General features: G+C 36.7%; 1 protein-coding gene across 2 annotated transcripts in view; it reads right to left on the bottom strand.

Moving 5' to 3' along the window:
* The window catches only part of LOC104606971 (uncharacterized), a 117,741-nt gene that overhangs the window by 40,504 nt on the left and 56,896 nt on the right, over nucleotides 1-20,341 (bottom strand). Inside the window, exons 12-14 of one of the 2 annotated variants that reach the window (XR_016085750.1) lie at nucleotides 9,022-9,096; nucleotides 1,897-2,256; nucleotides 1,594-1,812 (exon numbers count right to left, since the gene is read on the bottom strand). Coding sequence is in view for 1 of the 2 variants with exons in the window: in XM_010272435.3 (XP_010270737.1) it covers nucleotides 1,720-1,812; nucleotides 1,897-2,256; nucleotides 9,022-9,096 (528 nt within the window). In the remaining variant the exon portion in view is untranslated. The remainder of the gene's footprint in view (nucleotides 1-1,593; nucleotides 1,813-1,896; nucleotides 2,257-9,021; nucleotides 9,097-20,341) is intronic. The other variant, XM_010272435.3, reaches the window with a different exon arrangement.

Raw genomic sequence — 20,341 nt, 5'->3', positions numbered from 1 at the left:
CTCCAAGTCGTGGTTTGCTATACCGAAGTGGAGGGACTCTTGAAATGGTGGGGTATACAGATGCTGATTGGATTGGTTCTATATCAGACAGAAGATCAACCACAAGGTATTGTACCTTCCTTGGTGGCAATCTTGTAACTTGGAAGAGCAAAAAACAAATAGTGGTGGCAAGGAGTAGTGCAAAAGCTGAGTACAGGGCTATGGCTCATACCACATGTGAACTAGTATGGTTGAAGAACTTGCTACAAGAGATGGGGTTCTCGGTTGACAAACCCATGAGACTATATTGTGATAACCAAGCTGCTATTCATATCTCTTCCAACCCAGTCTTCCATGAGAGAACCAAACATATTGAGGTCGATTGTCACTTTGTGAGAGAGAAAGTGAAAAGTGGAGTGATAACCACATCTCATGTGAGCTCAGGAAATCAGTGGGCAGATCTCTTTACAAAGGAATTGTCTCGGGGCAGAGTAGATTATATTTGTGACAAGCTGGGACTACATGACATATACTCTCCAACTTGAGGGGGAGTGTTAGAATACACAAATCAGGGGTATTTTGGTCATTTGGTTTATCTATTTGAGAGTGAAAGGTCTATTTTATTTAAGTTTAAGTTATGTGTCCCATCACTTATGAGGGACAATATGGTCTTTTCTTGTAACTATGTTTTTGGAGATAAATACAAGTGGGTCGGCTAGAGGTGAAATAATTTTTCCTATTCTAGCCGAACCCTTCTTCTCTTCTTTTTTCTCCTCTTCTTCTTCTCTACTTTAACCTAGAATCGAATAGAGATTTCACAAAGCACAAGCACAAAAGTTACTTTAGAGGTTTGTAGGTTCATGTAAAACAAAAAAAAAAAAAAAAACAAAAGAACTTGCTCAGGAGGAATAGAAATCTGTAGGCTTCCTATTTTTAGATTCCATTGCCTAGGTGAGGCCTAGGTGCCCCATGGTCACCTAGCCTTGCCTTGGCGCCTTGAAGACTATGCTCCAAATCATAACAAGTATAGAACATACGGTTAATATAGGTTTTATTAGCAAAAACGCTATGGTTCCCAAACACATTCAAGAACCGTGAGGAAGATATGCAGGAAAAGCAGTATCCTATAAGTGGTCGTCAAAAAATTTGTACATCAATGATGTTATTGGTCCTCAGTCTTCACTGGTTGAATCATATGTGAAGCCACTAAAACTGACAACTAAATGTAGGTAGCAAGTTGGATACTGATGCTGAAGTTATGTACATACAACATAAATAGCTTTGACAAGATATAGAATATCCACTAACCAAATCTTTGCCCACCATCTCTAGTGCATCTAACATTCAAATAATGAGCATCAAACTATTTCTTTATCCCACTTTTTCTCCCCAAGATTCCTGGGCATGCAGAAACCAAAATGTACACTTGAATTTAAAATCTAGATCAACAAACATGAAGTGAACATATGGCATGTGGTACAGCTCTTGACAATCAAAAATGAAACCATAAATTGGGCATTAGAATCCTATATGATGGCAATGGCTTTTGGCTATGTTTAATCAACACGTGCACACACACACACATGAGAGAGAGAGAGAGAGAGAGAGAGAGACCCTTCATTTTCCAATGAACTTGTCAATCTGTATCACACAGTGATCTGGATTCACAATCTAGGTCTCATGATAGAAGGTACACATACAAAGAAGAGAGACGGGGGAGATGGAAGGAGAGAGAGAGACCCTTGATTTTCCATTGAACTTGTTTCTCAGTATACGAATAGCGGTAACTCCACCAACATCACTGAAAAAATCACGTAGGTGTTCCTCCTTGGCCTGTTCAAGGTGTTAAAGTTAGTATCATACAGTTTAATGTCAATACCAAATAGCCATGTTGTGTGGTGAGAGAAAGCAACTTGCCTCAAAGCTGAGATTTGAAACAAACACAGTGCACTGATCTGTGTACTTTGTTTTCTTTGATGTAGAACCATTGATCCTTTGCTCATCTGTGGGTTCAAGTTTGTTGGTCTTGCCATCAATAGGTTTCGCATCATCTTCTTCTGTTGACTTCTTTGTTGTATCTTTCACCAATGCTCCCTCTGAGTGATATGCTGCATATTTCTGCCGCTTCAGTTGAGGTTGTTCATCCGTTAATCTTCTACCTGATTTCCTTTTTTGGGAAACAACATCTGCAGGAATCTCTTTCGCAGTTGTAATAGAAACATTCTTGGATTCCTGTTGTGCTCTAAATAATCGAAGCTCTTCCAGGCGTGGAGTCACCTAGGAAGAAAAGGAAAGAAGTTATGAACCAACTGAAACTAAACGAAAAAGAAATCATTGCCCTTTTTCAGTTCAGATTCTCCACCAAGAAAATCTGGAAGCAATATCAAGGAAATAAAACACAGATTTGATGTAGCATTATTACTTCATGAACACAATTATATCATTTCCCACTGCACAAACAACCATATTTCTTGTATTGCAACAATTTCCAATATACAAAGAAAAATATCAGTGTTACACCATAACAGATCCTAAACCATCCAAATTATCTTAGTTCCATTACATTTAGCATGACACAAATATTAATGTATTTGGCTTGAAACCCTGAGTTTGAAACCTGGTATCCGGATTGAGGATATCCTATATCTGCTTTCCCTACTAATTTCCAATCTTTAGTCCCTTTACTAGGAAGTGTTAAACAGTTCAGTTCCAGTAATTAGGTATGCCAAATTCCAATAGAGGAATACAAGCATATTTGCATGTCTTTCACATGTTTCGACTAATTATGCATATACGAGTATCAAGCTATTTAAACAAACAAAAACAGTATTATATGCTTAACATAATCATCATCACGATCATCTAAGCCTTGTCCCAACTTCCAATTAATGTAGTCTAAAATGTTCTCAACCAGTGGATAGACTTGGGTGGTCTAATCCTAACAAGGTTGACATAAACACACTACATAAGTAATGGGGTGGACTGTCTCATCTACTAGGGTTGTGACCCCAAGTGTGGGAATGGATGTCTACTGAAACACTGAACCAGACCAGGTTTTAGATTATTCTGGGGCTTCTGGATAGGTGGCTTAGCTGAAGCATTGCTTGTGATCCCTGACTTGATAATGGTATTCACCTGGATATTCAGCTAAGCTGCTTTTGATACATCAATCAGTGGCACCCTTTTTGGGGTCAACATTTGGGTATGTTGAAGTAGTTATGAGGGGTATCTAGGCAAGTGGTAATTGTAATGGGATCAGTCACTGTGTCAAACAAAGAGAATATCTGTGAACATACTACCTTATTCAGTGGATAAATAAAACTATAGATAGTGGATTCAAAAGTTGTTGAAATCTGTTTTGCAAAAGTATATGTGTATATTTAAATAGTTTATTTTGAAAAGGTGTTTGCAAAATAATTCTTTCCCAGGATCCGCTAATAAGAGAGTGCGACACTGGGCTGTGTTTAGGGAATAAGTCCTTCCCCAGATCCAATGATGCCTATTGATGGCTGATAAGTAATGTAGCAAATGTCTTATTAGGCCCAAAACTCTAACAGACATTTAATTGAATTGGACCACTGGACTTGGACTCATAGGGTGGATGAGGCCCAAGTAGCAAGTATTAGATACTAATGGGCTAAAATGTTCAGGCCCATAATCTAACAGGTGATTCACTCTTTAGTTAGAGTGAGTTTGGCCAAATGGTCTCAACTCACTTTGATTGAGTAAGAAGGCCCAATTGGTATGTGGGCCCCATGCCATACAATAATGTCTTCTTTTGTATACGACCTATTGGAGGTCGTAGTGGTACAACCAATGTTGCAAGACTTCTAGTTTGACTAGAAACATGACTATTCAAACTAGTACTGAATTAGTTGCATAACACAAACCACCCAACACCCAATTGGATTGGGACTTTTCCAGATTAGAGACATAATAGAAGCCTTTAAATACCAATTAAGGCTGGAAATTCAGGTTACACATTCAGGCATTCTAGACAAGACAATTAAGTCCAAAAAACCCTAGCTTCCATCTAGGATCAAACTTGCAATTGTGCAGACTCATCCATCAGCTAAAGATCCAACCTTTCTTAATGTTTTGGATCTATTCTCCTACGTGATACTTCGATTCTTGAACCCTAGTTTTGGAAAGGTTTTGAACAGAAAAAAACAACCTTGTGCATGTCACAACTTTCAGGATTATCGGCTTCTAAGTATTGAGGTTTTGATCCGGCCTCGCGACGTCAAATGCAGTCCCGAGGTCAAGCTATCAACCTCTAAATGTGAAGGTTCTGGTCTGACTTCACGAGGTCAAATTGTCAAAGATGAGTTGATACTTATAAGTGTTGTCTGTGTCGTGTTCGCAATATTCTATCTTGTGAAACTTTTCCTCACGACCTAGAGAAGCTCCTCTGCCAAGTTCCGCTTGGCCTCACATGGTTATGTTATTTTGCTTGACAGTCGCAAACTACAAGTTGATCTCGGTCTTTGCTTTTAGCTAGGATTTTAAGACCTGAAATATAATTCCACTATCTCACAGGAGCTACCCTTAGGTAACATGAATGACTTCATTTCTAACCATATCCTTTCTATTTTTCCCTCTCACCCATCAGAACATACGCATTTCTAACTCTCTCACAGGAGTTACCCATCAGAACATAGTTTTCCCTCAGTCTTTGCTTTTTTTTTTCTTTTTTTGGTGAAAGACATTTTGTTTGTTGACTGCCCAACACTATGCTCCATACAGTCATAGTTGTCAAGGCATCTAGGTGATTATAGGCTAAAGCAGGGCACCTAGTCACCTAGCTGCATGTTTCTTTATTAAGAACATTATATTTCCTAAGAAAAATGGCAAATCATCATATCTGAAAGATTTTCATAAAAATATTTTAAATATATTAATTTCATATCAATTAGCAATTAAAGAAAGCTATTAAGTTATATGATAAAAATTCAAGATGGAAAACAAGGATGGACTTGCTATTTTGTTTAATTCATGAGAGGGAGCTCTATACTTCTGTTCATTCTTTCTTTCTTTTCCTCTTCTCTAAACCCTTTGATCCTTTAAATTTCAATAGTAAAACACTAAAACAAAGCATAAATGATACATACAGTATATAATAGAACATATTAATAAGATGTAGCAATATAGATGATATTATAATATGGCACCCGCCTTGTCATTTTTGTCGCTTAGTCGTGTGCCGACTAGGCGACACCTTCACAACTATGCATACAGCATTGCTGCCTTACAACTATTTTATTGAATTTTCCTAGTCATTTTGCCCTCTCTCTCTCTCTCTCCATAAACTTAATTCTACATTTAATCCTTCCGTAGTTTCATCAGTTAATACCATGTTATCAGCAAATACCAAGGTCCCAAGGGACCTCCTCAGAATATGGTTAACCAATTTATCTATTATTAGTGCACGAATAAGTTCCAAGCCGTGGTGAAGATCCACCATAACTGTAAAACCTGATGTCTCCCCTACAGGTGTTCTTGCATTGATTGTTACACCCTCATAATATCATTAGTTGGCTCCACATACCTATTCAGGATTCCTTTCTTTTCCAAAATTTACCACATTATCTTTCTAGGGACTTCATCATATGCTCTCTAGATCAATGAACACTATATGAGGACCTCTCTTCTTCTCTCTGAACATTTTTATCAATCGTCTCAAAAGAAAATAAATTCCATGGTGAATAAACTCAAATTGGTCCTCTGATATACTAACTCCATGTCATAACCTTTGCCCAATCATTCACTCCCAACTTTAGTGTGGATATGAGTTTAATCTCTCAATATTTATTATAACTTTGTATAATGCCTTTATTTTTAAATATAAACACAATAACTTTCAAATAGTTTAGTTAGCCATAATAACCCAACTTCTCCAATACCTTCCTACACTATTATTAGAATACAATCACGTCCTAACACCTTTTCCTCATCCTATTTAGCACCTCCTTTACTTTAGTAATTCTAGTTTCATGAATGTACATTTTATTTTCAATATTATTATAGTTACTAACCACTCCTTAATTAGCACACTCTACATGACTACATGTCTTTTTTTTTTTTTGATCAGTAACTTTGCAATTTTATTAAAAGAAGAATAAGAAGGTGTACATACATCCAGGACCTTAAAGGAGATAAAATTACTTATCTCCTTCCTTCTCTCTTTTTATTTTACTTCATAGTTTTTCCACCTCTCCTTGATTTCCACATCTTCTACCAAGATTCATGGATCTTCCTCTGTAACTTGACATGATTTAAATCTCGACCTTTTCTTTCTTATGTTTTCAATTTTTTCCAAGTTTTCTACATGTTTATTCTTTTGAGTATCTTTATAACATTCTCATTTTATTTTCATTATATTTTCAACCTCTTAATTCCACTACTAAGTTTCTTTAGCACTCTCTCATTGCCCTTTAGATTCTTCTAAAATGTACATTGCAACTTATACAATTAGCCATTTCAAGCTGCACATTATTAGTAATTCCATCTAAATTTCATATTCCTTCTGATATCAGCTTGTCTCTAAATTGTTCTAATTTTCCTCATTTTAGGTTTGGACACCTATTTGTTTTCTTTATTTTTCATCGATTTCCAAAGCACATCTATGACCATTAATCCATGTCATGTGGTTACACATTCCCCTAGAATAACTTTTCTATGTACTTGGCATACTAGAACAAAATTTTATGGAGTAACAGGAATATTATTGTGCCTACAACTGTTCAAATAAAATAATAGGAGTCCAAATTAGGGCCAAGTAGGAACCTTAAGATACAAGCATTATAGCCTTCCCAGTAAAAGAAATAAGAAAATTTTAACATCAAATATCACTACAATTATAGGCACTCATTATTCCATCAAATGATAAATGTTTATAAAATTTGCCTTTTTTTGTTAGTTGTAAAATTTTCCTTTGCATCCTACTCCAGCTCTACAGGTGATATTCTATTCAATCTCTCCTTTGTTAGGAATCACGAAACAAGGTAATGGAAGAGGTCACATTCAGTTATTATCTAAAATGCACCTTCATCCCCCTCCCCTCTCTAAAAGTTACCTTGACTTTTCAAAACCTCCAAAGAGCCCATTGTCAAAGATCTATCTTTAGGAGATGAATAGTTTTTATAAATTTACAACACTACCTCTCCTTTTAGGTTTGCCATGAACAAAAATTGCATCATGATGAAATTTATTGTACTACCCGTCCATCTGACATTCGGGAGTTCTCTTCATCCAAATCAAGGTTCAAAGTATTGATACATCTCTGTGTATCAGCAGAGATGTATCCTTTTTGGTTATTTTTTCAAATTTCAATTTTATATACATTTTATACATATTATTCATTAAAAAAAAGGTTCCCAAAAACACCTGTACATAGGCGTATCAGACTCCTAAAGATACAATACAATACACCCTATACGAGACATATCTAGGGGTGCTCACAGTTCGGTTAACCGAACCGTGGGGCTTTTTTTGAACCTAACCGGTACTACTGGTTTTTGGAAAACCGGTAACCAAAACCGAACCAAAGCCAGTCAGTTAACCAGTTGACCGGTTTGGTTAACCGTCAGTTTGGTTCGCCGGTTTTTCGGTTTTTAATTTTTACAATATATATTATAAAAATATATATAAATATATAATAAAAAATTATAAATATATATAAAATATTATATTTTAAATAATAGATAATATATCATATACTATAAATATATATATGTTACATATAATGCATATGTATTAATTTATAATATATACAAAATATATAAAATATACATAAATATATATAAAATGTATAGAAATATATGTATACTGGTCTGTTCAGTTAACCGCTGGTTTTCTATATTGGTTAACCAAAACCGAACCGGTACCATCGATTTATTAAAAACACCAAACCGAAACCGAACTGACCGGCTTGGTTAATCGATTTTTCAGTTCGGTTTCGATCGGTTCAATTTTTTGGTTTTTTTTTTTTTTTGCTCACCCCTAGGCATATCATATTGATACTTTGTTTGAACAATTAATTTTTTTAACTGTTTTCTTTGTTTAAACAATTATTTAACAGAAGTTCAGGGTTAATTTGGTCATTAAAAATAAACAATGGCCAACTGGTAACTGTTAATGGTCACTAACAGTCACCTGAAAGAATGTATGTAAGTTTTATTAAACAAAAGTTCTCTAACATGGGGGACTAGGGGGTCGCTATAGGTTTTGAAAAATCAGGGTAAGTTTAAAAGAAATGGGAAAAGGTGGAGAGTTTTTTATGATAACACTTAAATTTACAATGGATACAGTCCTATTTTTTAACCTCCTATTTCTAAGGTATTTCCCCATAAACTTAATTTAGCTTTTAGTCCTTTGTTGGTTTCATCAATTATTAATACTATCTCATCAGAAAATAACAAGCACCAAGGGATTAACTAAAAAAGAATAAAACAGAGGCACCATGGGACGTCCTGAATATGTTTAGTCAATCCATCCACAAGTAGTGCAAATAAATGATGACTTTGGGCAGAGCGATGGTAGGGACCTAATATTTTATACTTGGCTTGCAATGTGTGGTTATGTCATTTCAGTGTATGGTGTACCTTCTTCTTGACTGTTGATCATACTCATCATTTTCACAGTAATATTTTACAATAGTCTCTTTCCACATAAAGATGAAATTAGAGAAAGAAATTTATCACAAGTAACAAACTTAAATAATATAGATTTTTCTATCAGCCATTTAAACAATTTACATCATCCTGCATAACCTTCAAGAGCAAATCTTGAACAATAAATCAAGTATCTAAACATGTATTTCCATTCATCTGAATAGACTACCATACCCATCTAAATTTCTAAAAATAATTACATCACTAAATAAAATCCATCTCAAGAAAGCAATGCTAAATAATATTAAAGAGCAAAGTATAAAACCAAAATGGCAGAAATTCTAAATGAGGCAGAAACTCTGAAGTTTCTTATTTATCTTGAAAACAAAAAAAAAAAAAACTCTAAGTAAGGCTTGGACTAGAATATTACCTTCCTTACAGCAAAGTCAAAATCTTCCAATGAGCCAAACTTCCTCTCAAAACGCAACCAAGAATGACATATGTCCTGAATAATTTTGTGTTTTAGGAAATGAAGGTATCATCTAAGCAATAGTACAGTACATGTCACTTCAAGAACAAAACCTAAAAAAGATTAAGTTCATTAAAATGTATACAGCTATACAAATGGGTCACTAGGCATAGGATATTTTAATACTCGGTACTTAATGCTTCACCCTAATAAAAATAAGAGAATGGAGCACCAACCACTCCACTTTTTGGCTCTCTAGTATTTTAATCTCCTGTCTCTTTGTTCTTAGTATTCTTCTATGGCAGATAACAAAATTCAATTCTGACACTTGAAGGAGCATAGTCAGGGCATTTAAAACAATTCATTCCAATGCAAAACAAACTGTAATGGTTGCAAAACCAATGGTTGCAAAACCACTTTATAGACAATATGCAAATATCCTTTTTATAATGCAAGATGATTACTACCAATGGTTGCAAAACCACTTTTACAATATGCAAAAGAGAAACAGAGTAGAATGTTTTATTTTTTGATAGGATAACAGAGTAGCATGTTTCTTTACAAACAAACAGAAAAGATATAAATAAATAAGCTTGACACATCAATAAATAAGAAATACATGATGCATATATTATGATCAGAAAAAGACTACAAATTGAAGGAGATTTTTAAGTGAATATGACTGGATGCTTAATTCAGATAGACCTTAGCATTGGACATATTTCATATAGACAATAGATGTAGGGTTACAAGGATGAATATCCCATTCAAAAGGATCTCAAGGTCCGCAAATATCCTTTTCTACACCATGTACCAAGCGGTAATGAGCTTTGATTTTTTTTCATGTCTGATAAGAATTTATATATTAAGTAGGCGCATGGGACTGTGGGCATTTTAGACACTTGTTTAAAAAAGTACTCTTGTCTTGGTCTGTCTTTGGGAGCCAACTCCTCCTGCTCCTTGTGGGATCCAGTTCCGGAGAGATATCAAAAGAAGCTATCCTCCTGGAAAGCTAGATACAAGTCCAAGGGAGGAAAGCTAACTCTAATTAAAAACACCATCTCCAGTCTTCCAAGACATTTCCTCTCTTTATTTAAGATCCCTGCCAAAGTTGCATGTAGTTTGGAAATATTTCAATTTCAAAGAGACTTCCTCTGGAAAGGGTGGAAAGATGACAAGGAAATCCAGCTCGTTGACTGGGCCAAGATATGCTCCACAAAACAGAATAGTGGCCTCTGTCTTTACCAGACAAGGAAAATGAATACAGCTCTTTTAAGCAAATGGCATTGGAGATTCAATAATAAAAGGAACAATTGGTGGAGACAACAGATAGCAGGAAAATATGGGCAAGATTTTGGAGGTTGGAACACTTTTCAAGCCTCTCATTCTACCTCTACTGGAGTCTGGAAGCAAAGGAGCTCGTCTGCGGTTTTGCTTGGACTTATGGTGTGGTGATAGAACTTTGGCTAATACCTACTCCAATCATTTCAATGCAGCCATTAACAAAGAAGCAACAGTAGCAGAAGTTTTTTCTAATGATGGAGCAAACAGTCATTGGGCTCCAGCGTTCAGGAGAAAACTTTTTGACTGGAAATTGGAAATTTAGAAACCTTGTTTCTCCAACTTCACCAATTTCATCCCGTCACAACAGAAGAGGGCAGTACATTCTGGGATGGGACAAGAAAGAAAACTTTTCTGTCAAGTCCATGGTGCAGCATCTTACTTTGGATAGGCCCAAGTTTCCTCATAAGGTAGTTAGGGCTCAGAAAGTGCCATCTAAAGTGGCTTTTCTGGTGAGGACTGTTACATATGGTAAATGCCTCTCTTACCCCATGTACAGCCCACTTTCCTGTTAGTTGTATGCCTCAAAACCAATACTGTGGAAGGAAGATTTGTACTGTTCACACTTCATTAATAAATGGCCATTTCATCATTCATGTTTTCTAATATTACAATTTGCATGAATAGTCCAAAGCAACTATGTCAAGATAATGTATTCTTAAGTGTTTTAAGAATTTAAGATATGCTTATCTTGGTACAAGATACTTAAATAGTTCCTAGTTGGAGGATCATCAAGAGGGCTTTGATGATCCAGATAGAGTGGCACATATTATGCTTGCCTTAGTGGAGTGATGAATCTCAAGACACTTATGTAAAAACACTACAGAAAATATGTGGGTGCTTGTTAGAGAACAAGTTCACTGAACTACTCCCATTAATAGAACAGTTACATAGAGTCTTTTGTGAATAATAAATTCCATCATCCCAATTGTGTAGATAATCCTCAGACCTGAGGCAACATGGATACCTTGTGCATGGGCTTCCATAGTTTGACAATGCAAACACTTATACCCTAACATAGTTTTCAAGGCACCAAAGCAAGGCTAGGTGATGGACTTTTTATTCAAAAAACAAAGATCCTATTGTAGTTCCCAAGGTACCATAATCATATTTACTTAATAATTATTCATAATTTTCATAAGAAAAGTACAAAGTTCCATGTTTAAGTATAGAAAATCAACATACTCATGAGAAGAAAAAGAAAGAAAAGAAAATTCAAAAAATATAGGGGTTGAACCCTTATTTTTGTTATTGGAAAAGAAGAAAAGAAAAAGTAGTAGTAGTAGTAGTAGTAGTAGTAGTAGTAATAGTAGTAGTAGAAGAAGAAGAAGAAGAAGAAGATATGGAAGAAGAAAATGTGTTGATTAGAGTCATTAGACAAAATGTTCAGTTCTTCCTTGCTTATTGATTCAGGTTTTTAAGTCTTTGGGGGTTCAATGCAGCATTTAGCAATGTTTGTGTTGATTAAACCCTAACAAATAAGAAAATAATAAAAAAAAATAGTATATAAACACACAAAATGAATATTTTACTTTAATAATGTCTATTTTAAAATTATAATCTCAAAAAAATAAAGAATAAAAAAGTATTAATAGAAAGTACAAAACTGCTTGGTGAATAGCCCAAGCAAGCCTCCAAGGGTGCCTTGTCGCCTAGGCGTTGCCTTGCAACTATGTACCCTAATTAGGGGCATAGCCATGCACATGCCGGCTATGTTGATTGTAAATGGTGGCATGTGAATGCATAATATGGGACCTATCACTCCATGAGGGAGAATGTCCTATCCGACTAGGATTAGTGTTGCTCAAGAAGTCCTTGGCCAAGGCAACATGGTTTATAAAAAGAATTCCAAGTTTTACCATGAGTCATCATCAATCTAGTGGGAATATAACTGAGCCAATGGGGTTTGACAAAACCACCATGACCCTCTACTCTTTCGAGACATTGTATGATAGAAGAATTCATCTGTAACATAACTATAGATGGAAATGTTCAATCTGCAAAATTCAAGCTATTATGATAGTCATGACATACTGCTAGGTGTCACTCAAGACTTGTGAAACCCCTATGAATAATGGTCTATTATTCACATTCAAGGGAGAACTAAAAGAGTTTTAACTCAATTCAGCTGGAAGGAGTTCCATCAGGATTGCTAAAGGAGTTTGACATCATTTGCCACTGCCTAACAAGGTTGAACCTAAGAGGTCACACGCATGGTTTAAAGTATCGATACACACGAACAGGCATATTGGCTGTTTCGATACTTCATAACTTTTTTTTAGTTTTTTTATTCAAAATTGTTTCTGGGGGCCGGTTTTAGGTATGCCTACCCCGTGAAAGTGGCCAAATTCCAAAATACCCCTTATTTGGGGTTTTGGAGATCTACCAATACGATAAAACACGCCCAATACAGGATGTATTGTATCAAAATTTTGAACCACACATTAAGGGGCAAACATAGACAAAGCATGAAGTAGAGGTATAATCACTAAGAGGGGTCTTAGTGAAGGGACCTAATTGTAATTATGGGAAATCTTATGAGATAAGTAATCCTAATTGCAATAAAGCTTAAATCTATTTAAGCATTACACAAGCAACAGCAAGTACAACATCAACCCAAAATCATTTGGGGACATTCATATGTAACATCATCCCTCGGGCTACCTCAAGGAGGTGTCTGTTTTTTCTTTCTGCAACACCGTTTTGTTGTGGTGTTCTTGCAAATGAGATTCTATGAATCGATTTATGGGAAGCAAAAAACTCATTTAGCTCACTATGGAAATATTCATTGGCATTATCGGATTGAAAACTCTGAACATCCACATGGAACTAAGTAAACACCATCCTTTGGAAATCTCTTACGATCTTTGGGACTTCGTCTCTGCTACACATGTATAACGGGAGAAATCGTCAATCAATGTGATAAAGTACTTATACCTGCCCTACAAAGTTATGGTAGTAGGCCCCCACACATCAGAATACACAATATTGAAAGGGAAACTTGATCTTTTATTACTTGAAGAAAAAATTGTTCTACATTACTTGCTCAAAGGACACATGACCTAACCGATTATGCCACAAAACAATTTGACCTTTATTTGACCAACTATGAGACTCTGAAGATGACACCAAGAAACCAGCCTTGCTGTCAAAAGTGTAGAGACCATTCACTAAGCTTCTTTTACCAATCGTCCTCCCAAAAGTTAGGTCCTAAAAAATACATGAATCAGGGAAAAAGGTTACACTGCAGTTTAATGAATTTGTGATACTACTAATAGAAAGAAGGTTGATAGGAAGCTAAGGGACATGCAAAACATTATTTAGGTTAAGTCCTCGAGGGAGGAATATTGATCCCCGACCTCCAATGGAAGAAAAAGAGCCATCTGCAAGTCTCACTTTTATCCCTTCCTGACAAAAGGTTATAAGAACTAAATAGGTTTGGCTTACCAGTTATGTGATTAGAAGCCCCTTAGTCAATGATCCAGGGGGAATTTGTGGTTGTGGAGACATGGAAGGCAGAAGCTACATTACCTAATGTAGACGCGAATCAAGTAGAAGGGTTACTAATAACTCTGCATTTTGATGCCTTAAGGGCATCAATTCAGGGGTATTTTTGGCCTTAGAATAGTCAAGATATACCCTTTTCCCAATTAAATGCAATGTTGTGGTCTCTAAGGGTCTCTGTGCAAATTTTGGGGAAAACTGGGAAGTTTTCATGGCTGAAATGCAGATTTTGGGAAGCTAGTGTGAAGTCCAGCTGCAGATTTTGGGAAGCTAGTGTGAAGTCCAGCTGAGAGAGGAGGTGTTTTTGTGAAAAACTGAAAGCAGGAGGGCGCCTCCTAGCTGCTAAACCCAGTTTGGCACCCCTCCTATTGTATTATCATGCTCCCCACGCCTTAGCAAACCCTAGGGCACCTTTTAACCCATTCTTTTCACTCTTAACAAACCCTAGCCACCCCTAACTGCTAAATCCTCACCTTCCATCCATTCTAGGGCACTTTCTTTTTAGCATTCTAACCCTAGGAGCCACCTAACCTCTAATTTTCACCATTCAGCCTTTAGCCATTAAATCTCAGCCTTACATAATATTGGGTGCCTTCTCCTTTTATTCTCAGCCTTAAGATCACCCTAGAACCATCCTAACCCTTCATTCTAAACCCTAAGGCACCCATATTTTTGCTAAAACCCAACTGCCACCCCCCTCTTTCTCTCTATTCCCAGTTGTGTCCACCCTTCTCTATAAAAAGGACCCCAGGGGCCCTGTAGAACGGGTTGGTCAATTCGCCCAGTTAACAAGGCTAAGGTTTCTTGGGGAGTTCAAGGGTTGTAGAAGGGGAGGATGCCCAGATCTTGTCAGGAGGGATTCCTGCAAGCTGTTCAACCATTCTGCAACTACTGCAACTGGATCTGAGCAACGATTCTTTTCTTTTCTTTATTTTCTTTTCTGTTATTTTTATTTCTGCAATCTTTTAGATTTAATTCTTGTTTGTTTCTTTGTTTTGCATATCTGAATTCGTTCAGTTCAAGGCTAAGGTGTTTTGAGGGGTTCGAGGGTTGTAGAAAGGACCGACGCTCGGTTCTTGTCAGGAGGGGTTTCTGCAAGTTGTCTGGCCAATCTGCAGCTACCGCCACTGGATCCGGATTCTGGATCGTTTTTTCTTATTTATTTCTTTTACTTCCTTTGTTGATTCCCATACTTTATTAAATTCTGATTGTTATTTATTGTCTTGTTTAAATTTTAAAATTTTCATTTCAGCAATGGTAGATTTTATTTTCCTATTTTCTGCCATTCCCGATTGCATTCTCTTGTCCAGATCTAAGTATATATTAATTTTTCACTTGCTTCCCTGTGGATACGACCCATTCTCACCCATTTACTATGTTAGTAGTTGTTTGAAAAACAGTAAAAATTATAAATGTTTAAACTAGTGTTCTGGAGTGTTTAACGACGCGCTTCCGGCTACACCAAGTTTTTGGCGCCATTGCCGGGGAAGCATGGAGAAAAATTTTTATTTACTTTTTCCGAATACACCGGTTACCAGTGGCTGATCTGTTCATCTGGTGCAAGGCCCTACCATATGATTCCAAGTGACTACAGAAGGAGTTCATAATGTCGTCCTTGGGGTCAAAACCAATGAAGTGTTCTCGAGCATTATCAGTTGAAACCCCAGCAGACTAAGTTTCTTGGGTTACTACATTTGCTGCATTGTAAGTTGTATTAGGATTCTTCTGACTCTGTACCTTACCCTGTTCTTAGTTCTTTACAACCCACTTTGGTCTCCCATGGAGCTCCCAACATGTGTCACGAGTATGTCTTGAACGACGGCAGTGAGTGTAGAACTATCATCGGTTTTCTTGAAATAATTTTTCTTTTCCATATTATTTCCACCCATTGCAGCTAATGCTACCAGTTGCTCCCCCTCAGTTGTAACCATCATATTCCTCCTACTTTCCTCAAACTGAACAAGGGCATACACCTCTTGGGCTGAGGGTAACTCTTTACTTCCTAAAATCTGAACTCTAAGGGGTTCATATATAGGGTTTAGCCCCAACAAGAAAGCAAAAACCCGCTGCTAAGAAACCCTTGTTATAAGCTCTAGCATCATCCTCATGTTTCCATTCTATAGCCTGATAGTGGTCCAATTCTTTCCACACTGAGGTAAGAGATAAATAATAGGCTGATAGGCTGCGGTTTCCCTATTTACAGGTTAAGGATTCAGCTTGTAACTGGTAGATCTTAGCAAAGCGCCTTTGCTTTGAACAGGTGGTTTTGGCCTATTCCCATATCTCATTTGCAGTATCTGCCCACATAAAATTCTTTTTCACATCAGTCCCACTCTTGGGTTTCACCCTTCCATTTATGTAACCAGCTTTCCCCCTTGCTGTTACATAAAGTTTTACACCTTTGGCCCACTCTAGGTAGTTCAGATCATTCAAAGGAGTGTTCGGCATAGAGAACATCATGCTTTCAGCCCCCATACCTGCAGCACCACGGGTTGATGTAACCCCAGATGATGCAGAATCATCATTCGCCATTTTTAAAGGCAGGTCTACAAGCTAGAACAAAACATTGTAGGTGCACAAGACCAGTACTCACACCAGTACTACTTCTAATAGTCACAGTTAGGCATAAAACACCACACCCTACTTCCGAAAGCATATACACACTTCTGCAGCACATAAACAGTCTAGGAAGAGAAAAAAACTGCTATTCAAAGTATACTACTGTAAATTCCACACTTCACACACTGATTTTAGCACATACCTGGACACAGGGGATCACACACCCCTGTACAGCACCTGTATTAAGGTGCAAAAACATAACCAGACCTTTACAGCATCATCCGAAGGTCAAAAAAGGAAGTTTTTTGGGCTTTAAAGCATCAGTCGATGGAGCCAAGCCTTCACAGCACCAGCTGAAGGTCAAAAAAGAGGTTTATTTGGATATTCACAGCATCAGTCAAAGAGGACAAGGAAGCTTCACAGCATCGGCTTCCACCAGTTAGGGTTACCTTGGTGCTACGACCAAGGAAGAACCCAGAAGAAGTAACAAGAGATGTTTCCGATCAGTCCGATTTTATGTTTTTTGTCTTCACATTCCAAAACAAAAAACCGACACCTGAGTTGAGTGAATACTCCTCAGCATAAAGAAAAAAAAATATTGTCCAGAATTAATGTTGCTCCGATACCATGTGATCGTACAAGGAAGAAGAGAGAAGAGAGGAGAGAGGAGAAGAAGAAGAAGAAGATGAGAAAGATAAGAACTGGTGGTACCCAGCTTCTCCTTTATTTAAAATTGTATTATAATAATTACAAGAAATTGCTCATAGGCCCCTAGTGGCACACCCTAAACAAAAGAAAAGAACATGCTGCCAGCAATCTTAGCTGACAGCATGGTAACAACATAATTAAAACTAACAACAGTTAACTGCAAAACCCAGTTCACCTAACAGGTTTCTTATCCACATGATTTCAGCAACTCAATGAGACATAACTCTGCATTCTGCTTCAGCACTGGATCTAGCCACCACACTTTGCTTCTTCTCCAGATGACCAAGTTTCCTCCCACAAAGGTTCTCTTATATTATAGATAATATAATATAATATATATATACTAGTTGGTTCGATTAACCGCTTGATTTTTATAAGTTAACTGGAACTGAACCAGTCCTTTGATTTTTGAAAAAAATACCAAACTAATCAATTTAGTTAACTGGATTTTTTTCTTTTAGATGAGAACCCAGTAGTCGTACAAGACTAAAGATTTGAACAGAAAATAAAAGAAAAATAGAAGAGAGGAGGAGAAGAGAAGAAGAGAGATGGAGAGGAAGATTTCGTGGAGGGTTTTAGAAAAGAGAGTGGTTGGTTGTTAAACAGCCGCCCCACCCTTTGAATTTATATACATACTTTCATAATTGTAATAGGACTTTAATGTTTACATGGCAAGATAAGACAAGATAAGATAAGATTAAAACTAATCCTACTAGGAAAGCTAATCCTAATCAAAACTTAATTAAATCCATGCTGTCCCACGAGTATGCTAATGTGGGGTCCACAGTTTCCTACACACCCCAAGTAAAATGTATGGTATAGACTACTTGGAGACCTATGCTCTAGTAGCTAAAATGACCTCAGTTAAGGTTCTCTTGTCCTTCACTTCTTTGCAACAAGTTTTGACTGGACTCTTTATTAGTTTGATGTCAATAATGCCTTCTTGAATGGAGATCTATATGAAAAAGTTTACGCTCCTCCTACACTAGGGATATAGGGGCAAGAAATATAGAAAAAGGTTTACAAATTGAAGAAATCTCTTCAAACAGTCCCCTAGAACTTGGTTTGACAAGTTTCATGCTAATCTTGTCACTTTTGGTTACACACAAACTCAATTTGATGACACCCACTTTGTTAAGAGGAGAGCTTCTCTAGTGACCCTTTTAATCATTTATGTTGATGATTTTGTGGTTATTGGCAATGATTTACAGCAAGTTCAAAGCCTCATGAGGTTTAGTATTAATTTTGAGATTATGAACTTGGGAAAGTTATGGTACTTTCTAGGGATAGACGTTGCTCAGTCTAGGGAAGGTATATTTTTCAACGGAAATATGTCCTTGATCATTTAACTAAAACTAGCAAACTTGGAGTTAAGCCTACATCCATGCCTACTCATTTAAATCACACGCTCTTAACCAATGATGAAGAGTTATTAACTAAGAAGGGAGTGTCCCAGAGAATTCTTAAGAAATTATATCTTTGAAGACTCATCTTGATATCTCTTATGATATAAGTGTGATTAGCCAATTCATGCAGGCTCCTAAAGATACCCATATGGTGGCTATTGAAAAGGTTTTGTGCTACTTGAAAGGAACTCGAGGGAAGGGTATTCTTTTTCCCAAACATGGATATATGAAGTTGAAGGCATATATAGATGTAGGCTGGGCTGGTTGCATTGAGGACAGGAGATCCACTTCTAGTTATTGTGCTATGGTTGCGAGGAACATTATTTCTTGGAGAAGTAAGAAGCAGCCTGTGGTTGCTAGATCATCAATGGAGGAAGAATACAATGATATGCCCATTTGTGTATCTGAGTTGTTATGGGCTAGATCTCTCCTAGGGGAATTGGTTAGTATCTATGATAAGCCAATGATGTTGTACTTTGATAATTAAGTGGCCAATAACATTGCTCATAATCCGGTTTAGAATGATAGGACAAAGCGTATTAAAGTAAATAGACATTTCATACGGGAGAGAGTAACTTTAGGGGAAGTGTATTTGCCATTTATTGCGTCTAAGGAGTAAGGAACAATTAGTAGATGTAATAACAAAGGGGGTTCCAAAGGGTAAGCTACAGAATTATGTAAGCAAGATGGGCATGGTTGACAGCTATGCTCAACTTCAGGGGGACTATAGATAGACAGGACTGGATGGGCCTTAATCTTCTCACTTGTATCCATAGTTGTCAAGGCAATGCCCAGGCGACTAGGCGACTTTTAGAGGTCACCTCACCCAACACTAATATGGTTTCCATATTACCATATCATTTTCTTGAATGCTCATATATATTTATATCATTTTATTGGTTGGCTTTATTTTATTAACATACACCCTTTTGTATGTTACACTTTTTTTTATTAAGATGGTTATTTAGAATTATGCGTATGTTACAAGTTTTTTGGGTTCTAAACCAAGACTGAGAAGAGAAGACAAAGAAGACCGACGACTGAAAAGAGTTTTTCAGTCCAAGTTGTCCCGTGCTCCTGTATTTTTTTTCTTACATTTTTTAAGAAATATTGTTGGAAACAAAACAGGGGCTTTTCCGACACCCCCTCCTCCTTCGAATGGTCCTATTACTCTTATTTTCTTAGTTTTATTTAAATACTTTTGGGAACAAGACTGTGGCTCTTCTTTGTCCCCTTATTTTGGAAAGAAACAGGGGCTCCGTCTCCTTATTTTTCTCCTTTTTTGCTGCATTCAACCTTGTAATTGGCCTGAAATAGGGTCTCTACCCCTTAAACACAGTCCAAGTTGTCCCCTTATTCATGGATTTTTATTTTGTTATTTTTTAAGAAATTTTTTTTGGGAACGAAATAGTGCCCCCTTATTTTTCTCTTATCCTTGCTGCATTTCCATTTGTTAGCCTGATACAGGTTATTAAACATTGGTTTAATATATTTAAATGATGTATTTATGAAGGCATTTCTATGTTTTTATATGAAATTTATAGTCAGTTACTCATTTGAATGGTTTTATTGCTAATAGGTAGCATACAGGTACGTTGGTTAGTATAAAAAACCAATAAAGTAGCTTAGGAGAAGTAGGGTTCCTTAGATTTTATGCTTTCAGATTCCATTGCCTAGGTGCCTGGGTAACCTATGGTCGCCTAGGCACCTTGACAACTATGCTTGTATCGTTTATATTATAGTTGCCATTATGTCTTTATATT

This window comes from Nelumbo nucifera, chromosome 4 (assembly GCF_055504915.1).
Source record: "Nelumbo nucifera cultivar China Antique chromosome 4, China Antique-T2T, whole genome shotgun sequence".
Lineage (NCBI taxonomy): Eukaryota > Viridiplantae > Streptophyta > Magnoliopsida > Proteales > Nelumbonaceae > Nelumbo > Nelumbo nucifera.
This window is presented reverse-complemented; position numbering and strand designations above follow the sequence as displayed.